The sequence below is a fragment of the Protomyctophum parallelum genome (assembly GCF_964188405.1).
Source record: "Protomyctophum parallelum genome assembly, chromosome: 16".
In the NCBI taxonomy this organism is placed as follows: domain Eukaryota; kingdom Metazoa; phylum Chordata; class Actinopteri; order Myctophiformes; family Myctophidae; genus Protomyctophum; species Protomyctophum parallelum.
In genome coordinates, this window is record NC_139711.1 from 21,524,987 (window position 1) to 21,547,463 (window position 22,477).

The following is a 22,477-nucleotide window of genomic DNA, read 5'->3' on the forward strand; positions in this document are numbered from 1 at the left end:
TCAAACAGTTGGGTGAAAACATGTGTAGGGTTTCAGGTTCAAACAGTTGGGTGCACTGGGGTGGATGTGGTTTCGTTCTTAACACTTAGCCCGCTAGCATTTATTGAAGAATTAGCTTGTAGATCTGCTATTTTTCAATAGAAAAAGTATAACATACTGCTTTATAACACCAAAAGGGGTTCCCGCCCAGAATGGGTTAAACTAATTAAAAACCGTGTTCAAGACTAAAGAACGACAAAAATACACTTAAAAGGAGGCTGGACGTTACAGTCAGAGCACAAACGTCTCCCAATTTGTGGTTTGCAAGAAAAAAATGCAAACTGCCCCTCCGCTGTCCCCTGTAGATATTAACATTTTATTGGCGCAGATCAAACGGAAAGAAAAAACAACAGGAAAAAACCTTTAACGTGCGCGAGCGGCCCTAGACATTATGCATGCGGCGCAGCGCGCACACACACACACAACAAGACTTGCAGAGAAAAAGAGCGACCATGTATATGCCGTTTGGCTCGAAGCCAGACTGAAATGCCCTACGTATTTATTATTTAGGAGGAGGCACTCCCACAGTTCCAACAGGACAGCTGTGGGCCTCAAAACAGCTGATAAACAGACAAAGCTTTTTCATCTGGTCCAGACGCTGATTACAGATGCCACGGGACGTTGGAACTTAATCGCTGGCACGCTATCTTTTTAATGCAAGCGCTCGAGTCTTCCAGTGCGTTTGCACACAACACATGCCTGGGACACCTCTGCTCTGCCCCGGCCCGGCGTCTGGCCCGGGCCCGAAGGTTCTGTCACTTTGTTGGAATGAGGAGGGTTTAGACCAGACGGCCCGAAGGGGAACAAAGTTAACAAACATCTGAGCTCTTGACCCCCTGTTTCTCGTCCTAGAAACTACAGACCCGATAGCTGTACGACATCGCAGGCTAATAACAACCACTTAACCACGTTATGCCCTGAGGGCGATTCTACAAAATGTCTCCTAAATCCTACCAGTTTTCTGAAGAATAAAAAAATAAATGACCATGGTTCTCAAACCTTTTCATGTCAAGGATCCCCCAAAAAGGATATGTATTTGGCCACGGACCCCCCCCCCCCCATCTCAAACTTATTTTGTTCCAGGGACCCCCCCAGATGCAAACTTTGAGTTAAAAATGTATATATTCAAAGGATTTGGATATTTTTCAAAAAATAAATAGCAGATCTACAATCTAAAGTGTGGCACAAAGTGACGCGCTGAGAGCTTGTAGATGCTATGTTTGAATAGCCAAAAAAAGATGCTTTCCCGGTATTACTTTGTTGACCACGGTCCCCCAGGGAACTATCCTTTGGCCCCCCTCATTCTTTCCCCTTTACGACAAATCTCTTTGCCTGACGCATTTTGCGTGTCTAAGTACCAGGTCTTATTCCCTAACTTGAGTAAACTAAAGACCTGGAGGCGTGATCAATGCCATTTGGCTTTTCTGAGTGGCCAAAGAGCATTGATCACGCCTCCAGGTCTTTAGTTTACTCAAGTTAGGGAATAAGACCTGGTACTTAAAGGAATTGTGACATTTAAAAAAAGGTTTTGGAATTGTTCTTGTTTTTTTTTAGGTTTTCTAATCTCAATTGCACCCAAAAAACATGAATTTTTAACATTCAGTAGATTTTCTGTGATCTGGGGTTTTCTGGCTCAAACAGGTGCTCTGATTTGCCGGCAGTAAGTGACATCACTTACTGCAAATCCCATATATGTCAATGGGATTTGCCAGCAGATGTCACTGTTTCACTGTGTTGCCTGTTTTCATTGTAGCTCAAAAGGCCCAAAAAACCCCAAAGAAAACTTTGAAAGACCACAGAAAATCAGGTTTTTTGGGTGTAATTGAGGTCATAAAACCTAAAAGAAAAATAAATGAAAATGAATGTCATAAAACCTTTAAGACACAAAATACAGCCCTATAGGTGTTCAGGTGCTTGGTTGTATTGTCACAATGCAATAGTACTGCATTCATCTGGATGAGAGTGTTGACTAGATGGCTCAATAGTACTGCATTCATCTGGATGAGAGTGTTGACTAGTGTAAATCACATTTAAATCGGGCGTCTTAAGCTAAATGACCGCTACGAATCGGATAAAAGCGTCAACGTTTTCACGAGACTTCTTTAAGACCTACTGATGGGTTTCCTAGCCTATAGGAGCCAAAACAAATCAAATCGAATTAAAAAATTAAGAAAATCAGGCCGATTCACCTTTTTGGCCTATAACTTTTCAATCTGAAGCTGCTTTCCATGTTTTTAATAGCTATAGGCTCGCTGTATGTACTGATATTAAAAACCTTTATGAAATGTAAACATGGGGGAGGTTGAATCTCTGGGACCCCTAAAAGGGCCAGAGATGTATAGACATGATGCTTCAGGCCGTATAGCGACCGAAGGCATCTCGTCCTGACCTGTGTGCCGTCAGTTTGACCGAAGGCATCTCGTCCTGACCTGTGTGCCGTCAGTTTTTGCCGGGCCCGCGTTGAGCTTTGAATGCCCCCCCCCCCCCCCCCCCCCCATCCCATCCCACCCCGCCCCACGCCCCCCTTCTCCTTGCACAACAACTGTTCCCTCCTGACAACCTCTTGACACCCCTCGCTTCCTGGACCACACCTTCTCCCAATTGCTCTCATTAGCCAGTGTTTGATGTCTAGAGCGGTCCCTGCCGCGCTCCCAGAGGCCCCTGAGGACGGAGGAGGAGGAAGCGGGGTTTCTTCCCCAGAGTGCAGGTGACTGCATGGTCATTACATTCTGGGAGCCTCTCAGATCTTCTGCCAGTGGCCATATTTCTCGCGCCTCTCACATCCTCGGCGTGCCGTGCCGCCGCCGCGACACCTTGCATTACGCGCTCGTACAAGAACTTAATGGTTTAAACTGAACGCTGATCTGGAGTCTGTCTGTCTCCTGTAGTCAGGTCTTCCTTTTTCTTATTTACTTTTTTATTTATTTTGGGGGGGGGGCTGACTTAACCCATTAAAACCGAGAAAGCATTAGTGCTATTTTAGATTTTAACCACTTTAAACATTATTTTATACCTCAAGAATGTAAAAAATAAAATAAAGAAATAAAAAAAGCATATATTAATATAATATCTGTGCACATTTGTGCAAATCTTTGGTCGGCGGCCAAACGCACATCACTTTGGGTGGTCCTTGACATGAAAAACGTTTGGGCACCACTGATTTCTCAAAAAAAAAAAACCCCGCTAGGATTTAGAAGACATCTGTAGTGTCGTCGGCCTCAGGTCTAAATGCGTTAATGGATGCCTTGTCTAAGCGGAGCTCGTCGTCTTGCGTAATCTTTTTAACCTCTTCACTTAACCTTCTCCCGTAACGGTGTCTTGTCATCATGTTCCTCATCATGACTAATTGACGTACCGTTACCGACGTCCGTAACACACCTGTCCGCTTTATTTGTCTACCTGTTTTGACTGCCCACAATGTTCCCAAAACAACGCAGTCCTATTTCCCCCTTTTTGTAAACCACAGTGCTGTTTTTTGACCCATTCAGAACAAATGCCTTCTAAATCCTGACAGTTTTCTGAAAAACCTATGTTTCTATATCAGTGGTTCTCAAAGTTTTTCATGTCAAGCGGACCCCAAAAACTAGACCTACAAGCTCGTAGCGCGGCACTCTTTCTCTGTTTAGCCAATGGTTCTCAAACTTGTGTTGCTTTTGTGCAACGCTGCAGCGTGATCAAGTAGGACAGTGGTTTTCAACCAGTGGTCCAGCGACCCAGTGTTGATTTCGTAGACTAAACTAAATGGAAACTAAATGAAAACTAAGCTATGACTAAAACTAGGACTAAATAAACTGACAATTTCGTCAACAAATAAAAACTATAGACTAAAATGTTAGGAAGGGACTATAGTGGACAAGAGATCCAGTACAAGTCATTTCACAATATTGGTTGCATGCTGAAAATAGCAAATCTACAAGTTCATTTAGTCGACTAAATCAGCTGTAGATTTAGTAGATTTAATTCATCTTATGATATTTAGTCAACTAAAACTAGACTAAAATGTGACTATATGAAAACTATTCAAAAGACTACGACTAAAACTAAAATGTAATTTTGCTGCCAAAAACAGCACTGCACGTCCCCAGCACAAATGATGGAGTGCTGCTGGTGGTAGCTGGTTGCATTCTCTCTCAAGAGTTAAAGTATCTGCATTAGTTCATTTACAAGAACTCTACACAATTAACTGAGAATACAGAATAACTATTACTATTTTGATCAAACGTTTGGGGTCTGAGAGGATGCAGAATAAAATAATGGTCCTTGAAGTTAGAATAAGGACATAAGAGGCTTCTGGTGTGTGTGTGTGTGTGTGTGTGTGTGTGTGTGTGTGCGCGTGGGATGGGCGGAATCAAAGGTGGGCTGCAACCCAAGACGGCGGGGGTCAGCCCACAAAGGTCACAGGTTTAAAACCCTGCCCTGAGGAAACCCGGTCAGAGGTCAGGCGTGTTTGCTTATAAGGACTGCAAAGTTCAAATGTGTGTGTTTTGGAAGACAAGTGGTCCAAGACGACTGTGTTCCATGGCTCTCCAGCTGAGTGTAATGTTGCGGGTTTGTCACTATTCTTAATACAGGCAATGCGGTGAGTCTTGCAGAATCAATGGCAAGATCCTGTGAGGTTGGTCAACCAGGTTTAAGTTTAGGGTGACCAAATATTCAGCCCCTCAAATCGGGACGCTTACACTATAGCTAAATTCCAATACCACAACTTTCACACTCGCTCACTCTGCTCACGTCCTCCACTCGCTCCTCGGCTCCGCCCCCAGCGAGGAGGAGGAGAGGATTCGATGCGAGGACAGAGTGGTGGTCGAATTTTCCTCATTTCAAAGCGACGGCACATTCCGCGATCACTAATGACGTGTATCAATTCAATTCAATTCAAAGGGCTTTATTGGCATGGGAAAACATACGTTTACATTGCCAAAGCAAAAGTGGTGGAACAATACAGTGTCACACAGCTGGATCACTGGAACTCCGAACAGAGCCGTACAGTCTACAGAATAGACAATTCATCATTTTGTGCATGTAACCGAGGCCAATGTGTATGTATTGGTAACATGTGCAAGGCAAGGCTATTTATTCCTGAAATAGTGAATAAGCGCCAGGATGCGCACAAGTATAAATCCCCCCCTCCTCCGACAGTCAGTCCTCCTCCGACGGTCTTTGCAAATAACGGACACTATAACAGGAATTAGGTATAGTCTCTCTGAATTACATATTCAGTTCAGTCCACATATTTTTGTCACCGTCATTCATAGCAGTCTGTGCATTCAGGCATGCACATAGATAAATTAACTATAGCTTTTGAGGTGCGCACAATATAGCCGGCCTAATTTATATATCCTACTTTTATTATGCTTATATCACACAACGCAATAAAGCCAGTGGCTTGTTGTGGTCCTTTCACTTTCACATGTAGGCACAAGTGCGTGCTGCCGTGCATGTGTGTGTTGGGTCAGCGACTCAGCCGGCCGGTGGATGGGGGGGGGGGTGTATCGGGTTTCAAGCAGTGTTTTCTGTGCCACATGTGGAGGAGGCACAGAGAATGTCACTGGAGAAGGAAGAAAACATGTACACGTGATGCGGAAATCCGCTGCGAGGAGACAAAATACCCCACCGAGCCTGCACCTGATGTACACTCGCTGTATGCGGTCTCGGAGAGCCCACTCGGCTCCTCCACTCGACTCCACTCTCCTCCTCGATGGAGCACTTTAACAATCGGACTGTTAACCATTTCCGGGTCACGCTGGAATGACCCCGAGTGACCGAGTGGGAGTGAGCGAGTGGCCGAGATTTTGGGTATTGGAATTTAGCTTTCGTCAATGTGCACGTCCGTCGTGCACACACAGCCATTCATGCACGTGCACATGTATACACCATATGTGTTTTCGCGTATTTTCATGTCATGTCAAAGCAGGGAATCAATCAAATTGACATGGTTGTTCAGTTTGACCCACCAGTGGAGATATGGCTTATAGAGTAATGTCTTGCAGAAAAACAGTGAGTTGAGAAAACAGGCATGAAGGTTCACTTCTATGGTCTCTAACATTACACCTAGCTACATGTTTAAGCATTTATTTCAAATTTACATGATTTCAGCTCTGACGCTTATTTCAGACATGTTCTAGTATGTGAAATGTCTGCCTGTGCTATTGACTCATTAGCACAAGAAGAAAAAAAAGTTTTTCTCCTCTGGTGAAAAGCTGGAATTTGCGCGATGGCAGGCTCTCAGTTAAATCTGGTCACATATAGGCAACGACTGATTGACAGACATCAGCCTCAGCATTGAATTGAGACATTTATGCAACCACTGAAAACAACTACCGTAATTTCCAGACTATAAGCCTCTACTTTTTTCCCATGCTTTGAACCCTGCAGCCTATACAACGGTGCGGCTAATCTATGGATTTTTACAGCTAACGGCCACTAGGGGACCTAATAAATCTATCCCTATGACCACCTGCGGCTTGTATATATATATTTGTTTTTTCCCCAAAATTTAGCTTATATTCAGGTGCGCTTTATAGTCCGGAAATTACGGTAGTATTTATTATTTTAATTCCGGGACAATTCCGTAGTGAATGTTGAAAACACGGGACAAATTAGCGTTTTAGAGACATTTCTCGGGACTCGACACTGAGATTGAAAGCGGGCCAACCACACCTATTTTAAGTGCTAAGGCCAACACACCTCAACTGCACTGGGTTGGACTTGCCTGCCTGCACTGCGCCTGCTAGTAAATGGGTTAACCAAAAGTTAGCTCACGGATAAGCAATCCTATCGTGGGAGGATCGCGGACCACCCAAGGCATGATTTCTTTTTTATCAGCTAAACGATCGGCCGTAAATAAAGCTCAATTTCATTAGAATCGGAATCCGGGATTAGAATCCGAGATAAAAAGGGTGATTTCGACTATCGTTCCGTCAACGAGGGGGGGGGGGAACCTATTTACTGACGGACCAACCACTTCCTGTTTTTTCTCCTAGACACGGAGACGCTGATACAGTAGTAACCTATAGCGCAATCTCAAACTGAATATAAAACATTACAAAACAATATAACAAATACAACAAACAATACAAAACATTAAAAGACGGAGATGGCAGTCGGTGTGTTAACCATTTTGGGTGTTTTAAGCATTATGTTATGCTTTAGCTATTGAAAAATAGCAGATCTACAAGCTCGTAGCGCGGGGAGCTTGTAGATCTGCAATTTTTTTTAAACCATGAAAATGTGTCGCAAATTTGTAATATATATTATATCAGAGCGAACGTTTTTAACTCAAATCTTTGCTTCTGGGGGGGTCCCTGGAACTACATATTCTCAGATGGGGGTCGGCGGCCAAATACATATAATTGTGGGGCTCCTTGACATGAAGTAGCTTGAAAACCACTGACATAGAAACATAGGTTTTTCAGAAAACTGTCAAAGGTCTAAATGGGTTTTAGAAGGCTGAGCAGGTGTCATACGGTAGCTCTATCCTTACCTTAGTGGAAGGCTTTACTGCTGATGTTCCTGGTTTTCCTGGAGAGCCATTTTGTTTCCCTTTGGGCTTCTTACGCGGAGACTCTGGACTCTGAGGAAGGAAGCGAACATCGAAGCCACATTGTCAGGTCGTTCATTCAGCTGATGCTCTTCCTCTGTGACTCACACAGTGAATGTGCAGATAGAGCCTTCTTGCCAGTGTTGATTTCGTCGACTAAAAATAAGACGAAAAATGTTCGTCGACTACCTTTCGTCACTGACTAAAACTAAATGGAAACTAAATGAAAACGAAACCATGATGACTAAAACTGTGACTAGATATATTGACAATTTCGTCAACAAATAAAAACTAGACTAAAATGTTAGGAAGGGACTAGTGGACAAGAGATGCTGAAAATAGCAGATCTACAAGCTTACAACGTGTCGCAGCGCGTTGTGTATTTCATCAACGCTTTAACAATTATATCATTATTACCAATATGAACTATAAGCAGTAAGCACGTGCTTAGCCCATTAAAACCCGAGGCCGATTCTAAAAAGGTTTCCATATCAGTGGTGCTCAAACTATTTCAGGTCAAGGACCAGGACCGCCAACCCCCATCTCAAAATATTTACCGGTAGTTCCAGGGACCCGCAGAAGCAAAGATTTGAGTTAAAGCTAAAAATATATACCGGTATATATATTCAAAGATTTGCGAAAATCTTCACAATAAACAATAATAATTACAGATCTACAAGTTAGTACAAGCTCATATTGTGGCACAAAGTGGTACTCTATATGAGCTTGTCGATCTGCTATTTTCGAATATCTTAAGTATAATTAAAAGTGGTAAAAAGAATAGCTGAAAATCAAAAAATGACACGGATGCTTTCTCGGGTTTCAACGGGCTAAAGCGTCAGAATGGTGCCCTCTTGTGGGAAACGGTCATCTCATTATCGGCTTTGTTTACACCATCGGTGTCTCATTTATGCATCCCCGCGGGGGGGGGAAAGGCAGGTGTTACAACAACCAGTAGGTGGATAGAGATATTAAATACAGCTTGAAACGAGGAATAGCATCATTATGTATATATTAAAGCGGTATTAAGTCATACACTCAGTGGCCACTTTATTAGGCACACCTGCTCGTTAACACACACAGTCTGCCCTTCCAAGCAGCCAATCGTGTGGCTGCGGCGTGATATATATATAGTCGTTGTCAGGCAGAAACCTTGTATCTACTTCCATATTTTAACTTTTAACTTTAACTTTTATATAAATTAGTGCTACTACATTTTTTGCCCGGACAGTTAGCTCAATACCCGAGGCGGGTTGGCAAAAGGGCCTTTCTGTGTGGAGTTTGCATGTTCTCCTTGTGTCCCCTAGGGTAGGTACCCTCACAAAAAACATGCAGTAATCCTGGTCTCTAAACTGCCTCCCCCTGGCCAGCCGGGGCGCCTGATGGAGGGGAAAGGAACTGGTTGGAATAACGTGTTCCTTCCACGTGCTACGTGAAACTCCCCCCTGTCAGGTGTAAAGGAGCAACTTGGACACTCAGGCATGAAGGAAGCATGAGTTCAAGTCTGTTGCTCTCCCCTTGTCCCCCATATATGGGGACCAGGTTGGTGGAGAGTGTGTAGAGCCCAGGATCACATTAGATAATTGACACAGGGGTGAAAAATGGGTAACAAAATCGTGGGGATAATTCTTTTTTCTTTTTAAATAGCAGATCTATAAGCTCATAGTGCGGCACGTGATATATATATATATATATATATACCTTGGCTGGTAATCCAGTCTGGCAGTGTACCGCGGGTTCGACTCCCGACGGCCTTTACTGCATGTCACCCCCCCCCCCCATCTCTCTCAGCCTACTGTCTATCCCTCCATTAAAACCCATTTTGGGCGGGAACCCCTTTTGGTGTTTCAAGCATTATGTTCTACTTTAGCTATTGAAAAACAGCAGATCTACAAGCTCAGAGCGAGCTTGTAGGTCTGCTATTTTTGAAAAGTCGTGAAAATGTGGTGCAAATTTGAATAATATATTATTTCAGAGCGAACGTTTTAAACTAAAATCTTTGCTTCTGGGGAATCCCTGGAACTACATATTTTCACATGGGGGTTCACGGCCACATACAGATAATTTTGGGGGTCCTTGACATGAAAAAGGTTGACCACCACTGACATAGAAACATAGGGTTTTTCTGAAAATGTGTAGAATCATACTCCGGTCTAAATGGGTTAAAAAAACCAAAATACACACTGCGTCTCGCTGCTTTACCCCGTCGGGCCCTACTCCATCCATCCATCCATCCATCCACCACCTTCCATTACCTAAGTATTGCTCTAGGAAATGACATGTGTAATTGCCTTGTAGCGGGTTGTGTCAACACGGGCAATTACAGCTCCTCGTTCATTCCAACGTGAATACCAGGGATTGCGAGGGAAATGTTCGGGAGCTCAGAAAATGCATGTACTTGAAGCCGAAGCCATTACCAGGTAATTACACAGGTTGACTGAGGGGAACGGGGAACCTGACGGCGGGGGAAAGACCCGTATTAGCTGGTGGAACAACAAGGGATGTTTGTTCGGAAACTATAAGTGAATGATCAGCACTGACAAATGGAGGATACTATGTATATATCCGTGTTGCCTCTGTGCAGCGGAGAGAGAGGTGCTTGCTTGGACATCATGATTTGCTTTGTTTCCACGCTTCTTGTTTCTGTTTGGATCCCTCTTATAGCAGCTGTGCCAAATGTGGATTACAGGGTTTCTCAAAGTGGGTCAAACCCTAGTGTGCCGTGATGCAAGTCCAGGGGTGCCACAGGATACTTTATTTGGCACTTAGACCCTCTACAGTACACTTTGTTAAAACGCATCCGAGTTCCACTGTACTTACATTTTCAGCCTTGGAGTACAGTACTGACGCGTTGTGAGCTTGTAGATCTGATTTGGTGAATGTTCCCACCAGATTAGCCCATTCTGAACGGCTGGTGTTTTAAGCATTATGCACAGAGTGCCGCGCTTGAAAATGTGGCGCAAATCTTTGAATATATATTATTTCAGAGTGCACGTTTTTAACTCAAGTCTTTGCCTCTGGGGGGGGTCCCTGGAACAACATATTTTTAGATGGGGGTCCGTGGCCAAATACATATATTTCTGGCCTGGGGGTCATTGACATAGAAAGGGTTGAGCACCACTGATATAGAAACAGAGGTTTTTCAAGAAAACTGTCAGGATTTAGAAGACATTTTGTAGAATCGAGCTCATCGATCGAGGGGTTAAAGTGGTTAAACGCCAAGTATAAAAGTTATTTTCAATCTGTCCTATAATGGAAACAACATGGCTGCTACTCTACACACAAAATAGCCGATCTACAAGCTCACAGTCACAACGCCTCGCAGTGGGCTAATAAAGTCCTCGCGGGTTTCTAGGGTTCAAGTTCAAAATATATCCTTATCATGAAAAGCTTTGGCAACCCCCCTCCCCGCCTTGTAGTAACTCTGAAGACCCCCTAGCAGACCCCCTGTTGAAGACCCCTCATTCTATTGCTACATGTCATTATAATACAAGTGATAATAATAATAATACAAAAAGTGATTGGGATAGATAGATAGAGGGGGTGGGGGGGGTAGACGGCCTCAGATGGGGGAGGGAGGAGGAGGAGGAGGAGGAGGGAAGGGTGTGAGGAAGAATTGACTGTATAAATCAACAGGTGACAGAAATGCTCAGCTGTCGTCCTGCCCTGCGGCAACAGAAAAAAAAAGAATGGCTGCCTGCTCACATCGCAGGTATGTGCATCTGCCCCACTTTGATCTTTTTTCGCCCTGGCACAGTTTTACACTTGGGACGATGCCTTACGAAAAAAAAGAAGAAAAAAAATCACAAACAGATACACACACACACACACACACACGCGCGCGCGCACACGAAAAAAAAGCGAGGCAGCCTCCGTGCACGCGCACATACACACACACACAGAGAGAGAGAGAGAGAGAGAGACACGTGTATGCATGCAAGTGATTGCGCTAGCACGCAAAACAATGTTCAAAGACAAAGGCCAGGTGCAAAGAGGAGAAATGGCACGGGAGAGACGATCAAAAGAGCAATGATATGAACAGCCGGGATGACAGAGGGACAAAGTTATGCGTGTGTGTGTGTGTGTGTGTTACACAAAAATGAGAGGATTCTTTCATGCACACACAACTAGTGCGCTCGTTTGTGAGAATGTGTGCAATGTGTCTGTGCGACCATTGTGCATGTGCGCAAAATCGCAAATGCATGTATACGCCTGGTCTTCCTGTGTGTGTCTTTGCGTGCGTGCGTGCGTGGCGTGACGTGGCGTGCGTGCGTTGACCGTCTGCTATAGCATAAACCTAGATTATGTCATTGGTGCTGCTGGTGGGGACTGTGAGAATCCCAGGAGTAGATTACAGAGGAGAAATCCCATCATTACTCCTTGCACCAGACCCTGTGGTTTGCTCTCTGAAAACAGGTGGGTGCAAAGAGAGAGAGAGAGAGAGGGAACAAGATCTAAAAAGTTCCGTGTTCCGTCTCTCAGACGAGCGCCGGACAGACAGACAGACGGTGGGTCAACGAGGGCAGAAGGGGGCGAGGAGAGGAAGCTACAGCTGCACAGGGCTTGATTGCCAGTAATGGAGAGACTTCCAAGACGGCGTTGATTTCGTCGACAGAAACCTACGACGAAAAATATCCGCCGACTACCTTTTTTTCACTGACGAAAACTAAATGAGGACGACTAAAGACTGAGACTAAATATATTAACAATTTCGTCAACAAATTAAAAATAAATTGACTAAAATGTTACTATTGAGGGACTTGAAGTGGAGAAGAGATCCAGTAGAACTAAAAGACAAGTAATTTTATGCTTGGTTGCGCTTGGGTGTTGCACTCTATAGCAGCTTGTGAGCTTGTATATCTGCTATTTTCAGCATGCAACCAACCATGTATGAATCAGGCATTACAACACCATCAAGGCCAATTAAGTACATTTTTGTCGACAAAATCAACTGTAGATTTAGTATACTAAAATCGTATCATGTTTACTAGACTAAAACAAAACCTTTACAGATATATATCTGATATGAAATTAAAATTTATTCAAAAGACTGACTACATTTGATGTCATAAAACTGCTTCAAGAAGACTATTATCTTCCCCTGCAAACGAGGACGAGCACTGACACCTGGTGGACACGGAACAGGACTGGAGAACAAATAATAATAATAAACTACCCACTTTTTCTATCCCCAAGCCCTAATCCAGTGTTGTTGAAGTACTCAAAAATCTGCCAAATAAACTCCAAAACCGATTTTTCTAATACTTCAAATTAAATGATTAAGTAAACAAATAAGTCGACCAATTGGAAGATTTAGCCGGTGACTTAATTTCCCATTCTCGCTAGAATATAAATACAGAACTGAAATGCACAGAATTATTATGTCCGAAAATAAATCAACAAATAACTTCATAATTATTGTTAGGGTTTTCAAATCCCCAGGAAAACCAGGAAAGCATCCGTGTCACTTTAGATTTTAATCACTTTGGATATCCAAAAATATGATGAGCATTAACTGTTGGGCCTAAATTAATAAAAACTTGGAAAACTGGGATGGGGAGGTGCCTATTGGATAACCCTCAAGTGGTGGAACGTAACCAAGTACATTTATTAAAGTTACTTAACACGGAGCCAGAACCGTAGTAACTGTAGGCTTAAAATTAATCGTCTAGACTGCCAGAACCATAGCCTACGTTTTCCAGGGTTTATATTCTTTAATCCATGTTTTGATCGGATCGTATCGTTAGCTGCCGCTCGTTAGCATAACAGTCAAAGTGATACAGTGGCCATTCTGACCGGGCACCCATTTTGGTGTTAGCATCATGTTATGCTTTATATATTGAAAAATAGCAGATCTACAAGCTCATATCGCGCCACCGAGTGGCGCGATACGAGCTTGTAGGTCTGCCATTTTTTAAAAATCGAAGAACGACTGACATTTTTAGAATCTGATCTCGGGTCAGAATGGGTTCATCAGACCAGTGTGTGTCCAGTGGAAAACCTCGTATGAATCTGATCTCAGGTCAGAATGGGTTAATGAGCGCAATGAATGTGGTTTCTGGTGAAAACAAGGTTTTTCAACGGCCGACAGCAGGCACTGTGATACTCGCGGTCGGGTTTCTTTCCACCACCGACCGAGAGAACAACAACCGGTCAAGACACCACACACAGCATTGTGTCATTGTAACATGCAGTTACGGATATATTTGGCTCTTCAATATAAGGGTTACGTGCGATAAAACCTTGCATAAACATAAAGGAACAAACGCTTACCTTTTTGGGCTGTGCTTTTGCTGATTTCTTCTTCTTTGCTGCATCCCCTTCATCACTTTCATCATCATCGTCACTGGATGGTTAAATCAGGAAGGGAACCAATGAGGATAACAGGAAGCCAAACAAAATGCCATTTAGCAAGGCAGTTGGCACATGTCTCACATTACACGCGCACACACACAGAGAAAACAATTAAAAAAAGGCATACTCATCGTCGTCCTCATCGCTGTCGTCTTCATCGTCATCATCCGAGTCCATCTTTAGCTTTTTCTGCAGAGTAAGAACAATCTGCATCAGGCCTGAATTATATAGGGCATAGGGCAAGTGCAACGATTAGGAACATAACAACACAGGGAAAGAAAATGGCCCAAACAATGTTCCAACATTAAAATGAGAGTGGATCATGAGTGTTATGTCAATTTGAATGAGATATATGGTATATCGTCGCTGCTAAGGCAGATCTCCATATTTCAGCGATTGTAGAGCGAGAAGTAGCTATAATAGCGGATCTGAAAGCCCACAACGCATCGCAATGACAGTCATTGTGAGCTCGTGAAGCTGATATTTTGGCTACTTTTGAAAGATGTTGAAGATGAACTGTGTCTGGAGTTTGAAATAAATATTGAACCATTGCAAAATATTAACAAGAGCTTGTGACTAAATAAAAATTTGGATCCATTGGAAGTCAGGTTGTTTTTGAGCGGTGCCTGCCTAGTCTCGTGTAGCCAGACAACTATTCCACAATCTCCGAATGCTATATAGAGTCTGGAACTACACCTCCCGAAAATCCGAGTGAGGAAGCTGCCATTTCAGTTCACGGAAATATATTTTAAAATATCTTTGGAGCTTATTTTTTTATTTCCTTTTCTGCTAAGCAACAAGCTGTATATGCTTAGAAGCCATAGATGATTTCTATTTATATTAGGATAAATCTGCGCGACTGTGAAGACGAAACGGAAGTGAGGAGGAGTATCCACTTCCGCTTTATATTTTACTCATGACAGCTCTTACGTTGCTCCAGACTGTATGATGGAAGCATTTGGAAATTGCTCTGGATGTTCCGGGGACCCCACACGGTAACTTATTTCTTGACCGTTTCGGACGTGGGACGTGATTTTTATTACATTTCCTGAAAAGTAACCTTTTGGACATAGATGGTTTCCTTTCCGAACGGCGGTGATTGTGTTAGACTTAGAGAGAGAGTGTTTGTTTCCTCACATGTATTGTGGGCACATGGTCCTGTTGAGTGTGAAATAGCTACTGCCAAAGGTTAAGTGTAGAGAACAACACTGAGGAGATGTGCTTCTACACACATGGATCCAGAGCCGGCGAAAACACGCAGCTGCATCCTCAAATCAACACGAGTAACGAGCGGCAGGTGCTGTCCGTTCCCGAGGCACGAAAACGCCCACGCCTTATATTTTTTCCCTGAAGCTAAGTTGTAATAACAGCATCAATAAAAAAATATAATATACAAAGAGTTACCATGGTGTACAGTACAGACAAGAAAAATAATAATGATTAAAAGGAATAGTGATTATAAAACCATCTAATAAAATAAAATAAATACTGTTCAGTTCATACATGAACCTAAAACCCCATTAGAGCTGCAACTACCCATTATTCTCTTAACGATTATTCTATAGATGACTTTTCTTTTTAATTGAATAGTGGATATCGTTGCTGTCGGGCAGAAACCTCTTACTGTATCTCTCAATATTCTAACAGTTTTGGTCAGGTGAATCCTGACTAACAACTGCTCGTGAAACGTAAGCGACCCTGTCATGACTGGCTGCCCCTAGCCTCGATACCCAGGCCATCATTTTCGGCGGCGAAAACAATGGAAGCCTGGGGGAACGCATTGGCCTCGCTCTGGTCTAGAAGTAGGAGGAGTCAACCCTTCCGGGTGGGCGTCACTCCAAATTATGTGACGAAATACTTCAATCAATCAGGGCTGCCATATTTCAGAAAATGTCAAGAGTGAGACTCTAGTGTCTTAATGTGTTCGACGCCGTCCGAAGGGCGGCGGCGAAAAAAATGGGCTTTTTTAATGTTGATTTGGCCCGTTTTAACGTTGATATTTAACCTTAACACTGATGTCTTCACCTCCATGCCAGCTGCTCTCCCTGCACTGACAGCCTCCTCATGCTTAAAGTAGAAATGAAAAAGATATCTATCTATCTATCTATCTATGCTCCTCAGACCCAGACAGCCAGCCAGCAAGCCACACACATAGTGCTCAGACCCAGCCAGCCAGCAAGCCACACACATAGTACTCAGACCCACCCAGCCAGCCAGCCAGCCAGCCACACACATAGTGCTCAGACCCAGCCAGCCAGCAAGCCACACACATAGTGCTCAGACCCAGCCAGCCAGCAAGCCACACACATAGTGCTCAGACCCAGCCAGCCACACACATAGCTCCGTAAGGGAGTGGTTGCACCACTCAAAAAATCTTCAAAAAACTGAAGAGGCTACTGGAGATTGGAGAACCTGATTTGGACATGATCTGATGCAGGACAATGTCACTATGACAGAAAGAGAAGATGGGTCTGGCCACATTCATTCACCCCATAATCTCAGTGGAAATTGGGGAATATGTCAGAAAACTGGAATGTGGGAAAATTCCTTATTTTTACATTTTCTTAGTTCAAACACATCTGTGGGCTCTCTCTCTCTATGAACAGAAACAAGTCGCAATGCAGCCCCTCCCCCTTCACTTCACTTCACTTCACTTCACACACACACACACACACACACACACACACACACACACACACACACACACACGACTTTGTCCCTATAATGTGCACGGGCTATGGCACCGTTCCACTTCCTCATATCACGCAAGTATAAAAGAGAGATAGTCACAGGTCACTTACTCACTTGTTGTAACTTGTGGGGGCTATATTGTCTTCCATGAAAAATATTTCGAAGCGATGTTAAACTCTGCATGGCTCATTTCCATGCGTCAAACAGTCAGGGACCCTGCTGAAGATTTGGTCCACTGTTTACCCTCCTGCATATATCAGCGCTGCATGCAGATCGGCTATTTTACCGTTTGTGAGGAGCGTGCGTTATTACGCGGCGGAGCCGCAGAGAAATTTGTTATTTATCATTATAATGCATGTGAAATGGCATGTGTGGCGTGGTGCGTGGTAAAGGGTTAAATTGCGTGACTGTCACACTCAAAGGGTGAGACATGGCAGCTCTGCATCAATCAATCAATCAATCAATCACTCAATCAATGGTTTACCTATGATCCTAGATTACCATGTATATGCATTTGCATTTCATGTTTTCCTTGCTTACTGGGGTGCAGTACTTAGTTTAGACAGTACTTAGTTTAGACTAGTCATTTGGTTAGACCAGTCATTAGTCCTACAACTACAACCTATCTCAAACCCTCACCCTAACCCTAACCTCCCACGGGGCAGCACACCTAAACCTAACCTTAACCCATGTCTAACCAATGACTAGTCTAAACTAAGTATGCACCCCTGCTTACTGCAAGTCGCTCTGGATTAAGTGTCTGCGAATGTCTAAATTGTAAGTAAGTAAAGGGCAGTCCATACTATCTACGACCATCAAACTTTTCGTCAGAAAGCTCCGGTACAACTACAACATGACGTCACTCGCAACTTCTGAAACGCATTCCTCCGAATTTTTGTTGTGAAAGCTGCACTCCCATATGATGTGACTCTCCGAACTCTACTTCGGAGAAGAAATTAAAGTCTGATCTTTCTGACGAAAAGTTTGGTGGTCGGAGAGAGTATGGACTGCCCTTTAGTCAAACTCTAAAATGGTAACTACCGGTAGAGCCTTCTTCCCCTTCATCAGGAGACTGGCAGGTCTCTTCACGGGCGACGTATTATTCTCCTCCTCGTCATCATCTGAATCTTTCACACCTGCAAAGGAAACAAAATGGTCGGCATGAAAATGCATGAGAATCACTGATTCATATCATGGCCGGGTATTTATTTACACAACGCAACATCATACTAAAAGATCAACATCACTTTAAAGTGCATCATTTGCTTTGATTCATTATGAATACGTGTAGCTTTTATTTCAACCGTCTGTTGAGTATATATATAGTCAATAGTCATCCATTGCTTGTCATGATCAAACCAAATGAGGCCTGGGCCGTGGCTCAGCGGTCCAGGCACCTCAGCTGGTAGCCCGAGTCTGGCAGTGTGCCGCGGGTTCAACTCCCGATCCCGACGGCCCTCACTGCATGTCACTCCCCCATCTCTCTCCCCCATTTCCTGTCAGCCTACTCTCTGTCCCTCTATAAAAAATATAAAATAAAGGCGAAAGCCGCAAAAAAGAAAAAGCAAGATAGCACTAGCAGTAGGGCCGGGCAATTAACCAAAGATATGTTGAAACAGACATAGATCTTAGTAGATCTGCTGTTTTGAGTATCTATATCTATTTAGCCCATTAAAACCGGGAAGGCGTCTGTGTCATTTCATTCAAAAATGGCATTAGAATCGGCCTGAGCTCTTACTGGGTTAAATTATAGTTTAAGCATTATATTATACTTTAGCTATTGAAAAATAGCAGATCTACAAGCTCATAGCGCAGTACCGAGTGCCGAGCTACGAGCTTGTAGATCTGCTATTTTTTGAAAAATCGCTAAAATGTAGCGCAAATCTTTGAAAATATATTCTTTCAGAGCGAATGTTTTCAATTACAATCTTTGCTTTGGGGGGGGGGGGAGGGGGGTCCCTGGAACTACATATTTTCAGATGGGGGTCGGAGGCCAAATACATGATAGTTTTTGGGGTCCTTGACATGAAATATTGAGAACCACTGATATAGAAACATGAGATTTTTCAGAAAATTGTCATGATTTAGGAAGACTTTTTTTTATTTCGACGTCTAAATGTATTAACAGTTTGACTGCGGAAAACGATTTACCAGACTTTTAATCAACCCCCCTTCACTGCCGAGATTGTTGTATTACCTTTAGAGCATACGCTGAATTATTTGGGCTTTTAATCCGCGAAAATCGAGCGAAAAAAGCTTCCCCCGTTTGTTATGAACGGCCGGACCACCCGCCATCTTGGTACACCCGGAAGACGCAGCACAGGAGCCTCCTCCATGAGGCGTTGAACCCCATTCGTTTGTATTGGCCTCAATTTCCCAGAAGCCCTAGCAGCCCACAGCATGTGACGATTTCCGGTTTCATCATCCAAACAGATGCATCTACTCTCTTTCTCCGCGGCGAAGAAGGAATTTCTATTTATTTTTTACATTGCGGCGGATTAAACACATAAAACAAAAGTCGCGTATCTCCGATATGGCAGCGACATTAACCTGGAGTAATCCATTCAAAGCACGGAAACTGTTAATTGTAACCGAGGCACAGGTTTTAAAAATTATCGTGGGTTTTGAAGTCAGCCCTAACTAGTTAGTGAAACTAACTTAACCCATTTTGGTCGGGAACCCCTTTTGGTGTTTTAAAGCATTAGGTTATTGTAAGAGCCAAAGTGGTTATATGTGTAATTCATATTTTTATTTGCCTTATTGCATTTATGTTTAATGGTGTTCAGCTTTACATGCTTAGACATAATTTTGGCAGTTGGTAAAGAGCGCCCCCTGAAGTTTGATTTAGTGTTTATGATGCACAGCTGAGGAGGGGAATTAGTTTGGTTACTCAACATGAGGAAAAGAGGGATTTGAGACGCTAGTTTGACTCGTGGAACTCTACAGTTTTGACCGTGATTCTCGGGTATTTTTTCGTTTTTTGTGCATTTCCTGTACTGCAACATTCTTTCACTAAACTTCATCATCAACATCATCTGCCTTGTGGAGTCTTTCTGTGATTAGGCTACTGTGGTCCAGTTTCTACCTGTGCATTACGTGTCATCTCAAACCTGTGTCAAACTGGCGGATGTGGCTACTAGACATCATGGAACATTATTTTTTGGAAACAAATGCCACTACATTAGTCAAAACTATTTCCACATGACTGGAAAACGCTAGAAAGTGTCTTCTGAGCAACATATGCACCCAGCAGCAAGGCTGAAACCGTTTTTGTGGAACTTGTGACTGTTTAATTGAAGATAATTTTCGATTTTGTGGAAAACTGTCATAAGTAGCTCGGTTTAACGTGAAGCTGGTGACGTCATTATGGAGGACGAAGGCACGATGCATTCAGAGCAGCAAGATGATGCAGTGGTCGACCCTGGCCACAAGAGGGAACCAAAACTAACCCCTAAGGCTTTAGAAGACAAACTGCACAGGCTCATGAATGCAAGGAGATACAAGCTCAGAGTATTTACTGCAAAGAAGAAAGAAATTGAAATGCTTATGGAACATGATTACAATTTGGAGGAAATTGAAGATGTACTTTTAATAAACCTACAACAAATCCTTGAAGGTTTCATTGAAGCAAACAATGCCGTGCTACCTTTAATTATTCAGGAAGAGCAAGATGCAGACCAAGAACAATGTTTTCAACCGAAATTAGACTACTTTCATGACTTTATTAAGGAGACAAATGAATGGATAGTGGAAGCCAGACAAAGACGGCTTACGACGGCACAGAAATGTGACGAAGAAGTGACTCCCATGGACAGTGTCTCTGTGGTCTCTGAGGTGCCCACTTTAAAACGCAGAACGGGCAAATCCAGTACTGGACAGGGGTCTGTCAGTGGTCTTTCCCGGCACAGTGGTGCTTCAGCCGCTTCCTCAGCTCGTTTAAGGGAAGAAGCCAACAGGGCAGCACTAATTGCAAAGGCAGCTGCCATACAGAAACAACAAGAATTGGAGTTGCAACAAGCACAATTAAATGCTAAAATGGCACAGTTGCAAGTGGAAACAGCTATTGCAGTGTCTACTGCAAGAATCAAGGTTTATTCAGAGTTTGAAGCCCCACAGCATAACATGCAACTACAGATGAAGCCTGATGAGGGTGCTACTTCGGCTCCTAATCCCCCACAAAGGCAGATGGGCTCATTGCCACACACAACCGATGTCAGACGCAAGACGACGGGCTCAGTACCACAGTATATACCTGGCTTTGCTGACGTCAGGTCTGTGAGATATCAGGATCAGCCACCAAGGCAGGAGTATGCCTATGGTGAGCAGCAACACGATGATGGAATGGGAAACATAGTTAAAGTGATGCAGAGGCAGAACGACATCACGGAGATGCTTGCAAGGCAACAACTGATTTCTCACCTTCCTCAAGTGAGCATCCCAGTTTTCCATGGCGACCCACTCCAATACAGATCTTTTATGAGAGCGTTTGAACACGCAATTGAATCAAAGACACAGAACGATGCAGACAAGCTCTACTACCTAGAACAATATACTTTGGGAGAGCCGAGAGACCTCGTCAGGAGCTGCCAACATATGACGTCTACGCGCGGTTTCAAAGAAGCAATGAAGCTACTCACAGAACATTACGGAAACGAGTTAAAGATCGCCACTGCTTACATGGAGAAGGCATTCCAGTGGCCTTCAATAAAGTCAGAAGATGGCAAATCACTGCACTCTTTCTCGCTGTTTCTTGTGTCATGTCGAAACGCCATGGAGGACATTGAATACATGGATGAGATGGACAACCCTGCTAACATGAGAGCCATCATCTCAAAGCTCCCTTACAAACTCCGTGGGAGATGGAGAGGTGCTGCTTTCGACCTCCAAGAGAGAGGGCGGGGACGAGCCAAGTTTTCGGACTTAGTCAGGTTCATTGATAGGCAGGCTAAAGTCATCATGGACCCGCTCTTCGGGAATATTGCAGACGCTGGACCTGCTGCGGAAAGAAGAGACAAAAACACAGCACCAGCAAAAGGTTTCAATAAAGGTGAAACTACAAGGAGTAGCTTTGCAACAAACGTCTCAAGTGAAGAACAAGCACAGCGCCCTCCTAAGACAAAGAATGACACTACCCCTTTCAATGTGGCTCTTGTCGAGCCTTGCCTATTCTGTGAAAAGAGCCATGCTTTGGAAGTCTGTCACTCCTTCCGTGACAAACCACACAACGACAAAGTTGAGTTTTTGAAAAAGTCTGGACTCTGTTTTGGATGTTTAGTTAAGGGACACCGAAGTTCAGAGTGTACAAAGAAGTCAAGCTGCCAAGTGTGCTCTGGGAAACACCCCAGTCTGCTCCATATATTCAAGCCAGTGCTAAGTTCCAGTGAAAATGCTGACAACGGTGAGAGAGAACAAACCACCTCAAGATCTGTTGTGTCTGTACATGAAGAAACCAGTGCGTATACTGGGGCCGGTAATGGAGATGGAATCCTCGCTATTGTGCCTGTCCGTGTCAAATCCAAGAAAAGTTCGAAGTCAGTGGAGACTTATGCCTTTATGGACCCGGGCAGCACAGGTACGTTTTGCACCGAAGACTTAGCCAGGCAGCTGAACCTTACTGGCAGAAAGACAGAGATTATCCTGCAAACCATGAATCTAAAAGGGAGCATTTACAGTCATGTGCTCTCTGATATGGAAGTGAGCAGTCTAGAAGAAAACAACTTCATAGACCTGCCCAAAGTGTTCACACAGAAGGAGATACCAGTGAGCAGACAGAACATTACTTTGCAGAGGGATGTAGACAGATGGCCGTACTTGAGAGAGGTGAAACTGCCATACATTGATGCCAAGGTGGGA

The 22,477-nt window shown here is 43.6% G+C and overlaps 1 protein-coding gene across 3 annotated transcripts in view; it reads right to left on the reverse strand.

Annotated features, from left to right (window-relative positions):
- The window catches only part of npm1b (nucleophosmin 1b), a 320,891-nt gene that overhangs the window by 288,657 nt on the left and 9,757 nt on the right, over positions 1-22,477 (reverse strand). For all 3 annotated transcript variants that reach the window (XR_014570523.1, XM_083786524.1, XM_083786523.1), the window contains 4 exons: positions 17,666-17,760; positions 14,061-14,122; positions 13,853-13,925; positions 7,523-7,612 (listed from right to left, as the gene is read on the reverse strand). Coding sequence is in view for 2 of the 3 variants with exons in the window: in XM_083786524.1 (XP_083642650.1) it covers positions 7,523-7,612; positions 13,853-13,925; positions 14,061-14,122; positions 17,666-17,760 (320 nt within the window). In the remaining variant the exon portion in view is untranslated. The remainder of the gene's footprint in view (positions 1-7,522; positions 7,613-13,852; positions 13,926-14,060; positions 14,123-17,665; positions 17,761-22,477) is intronic.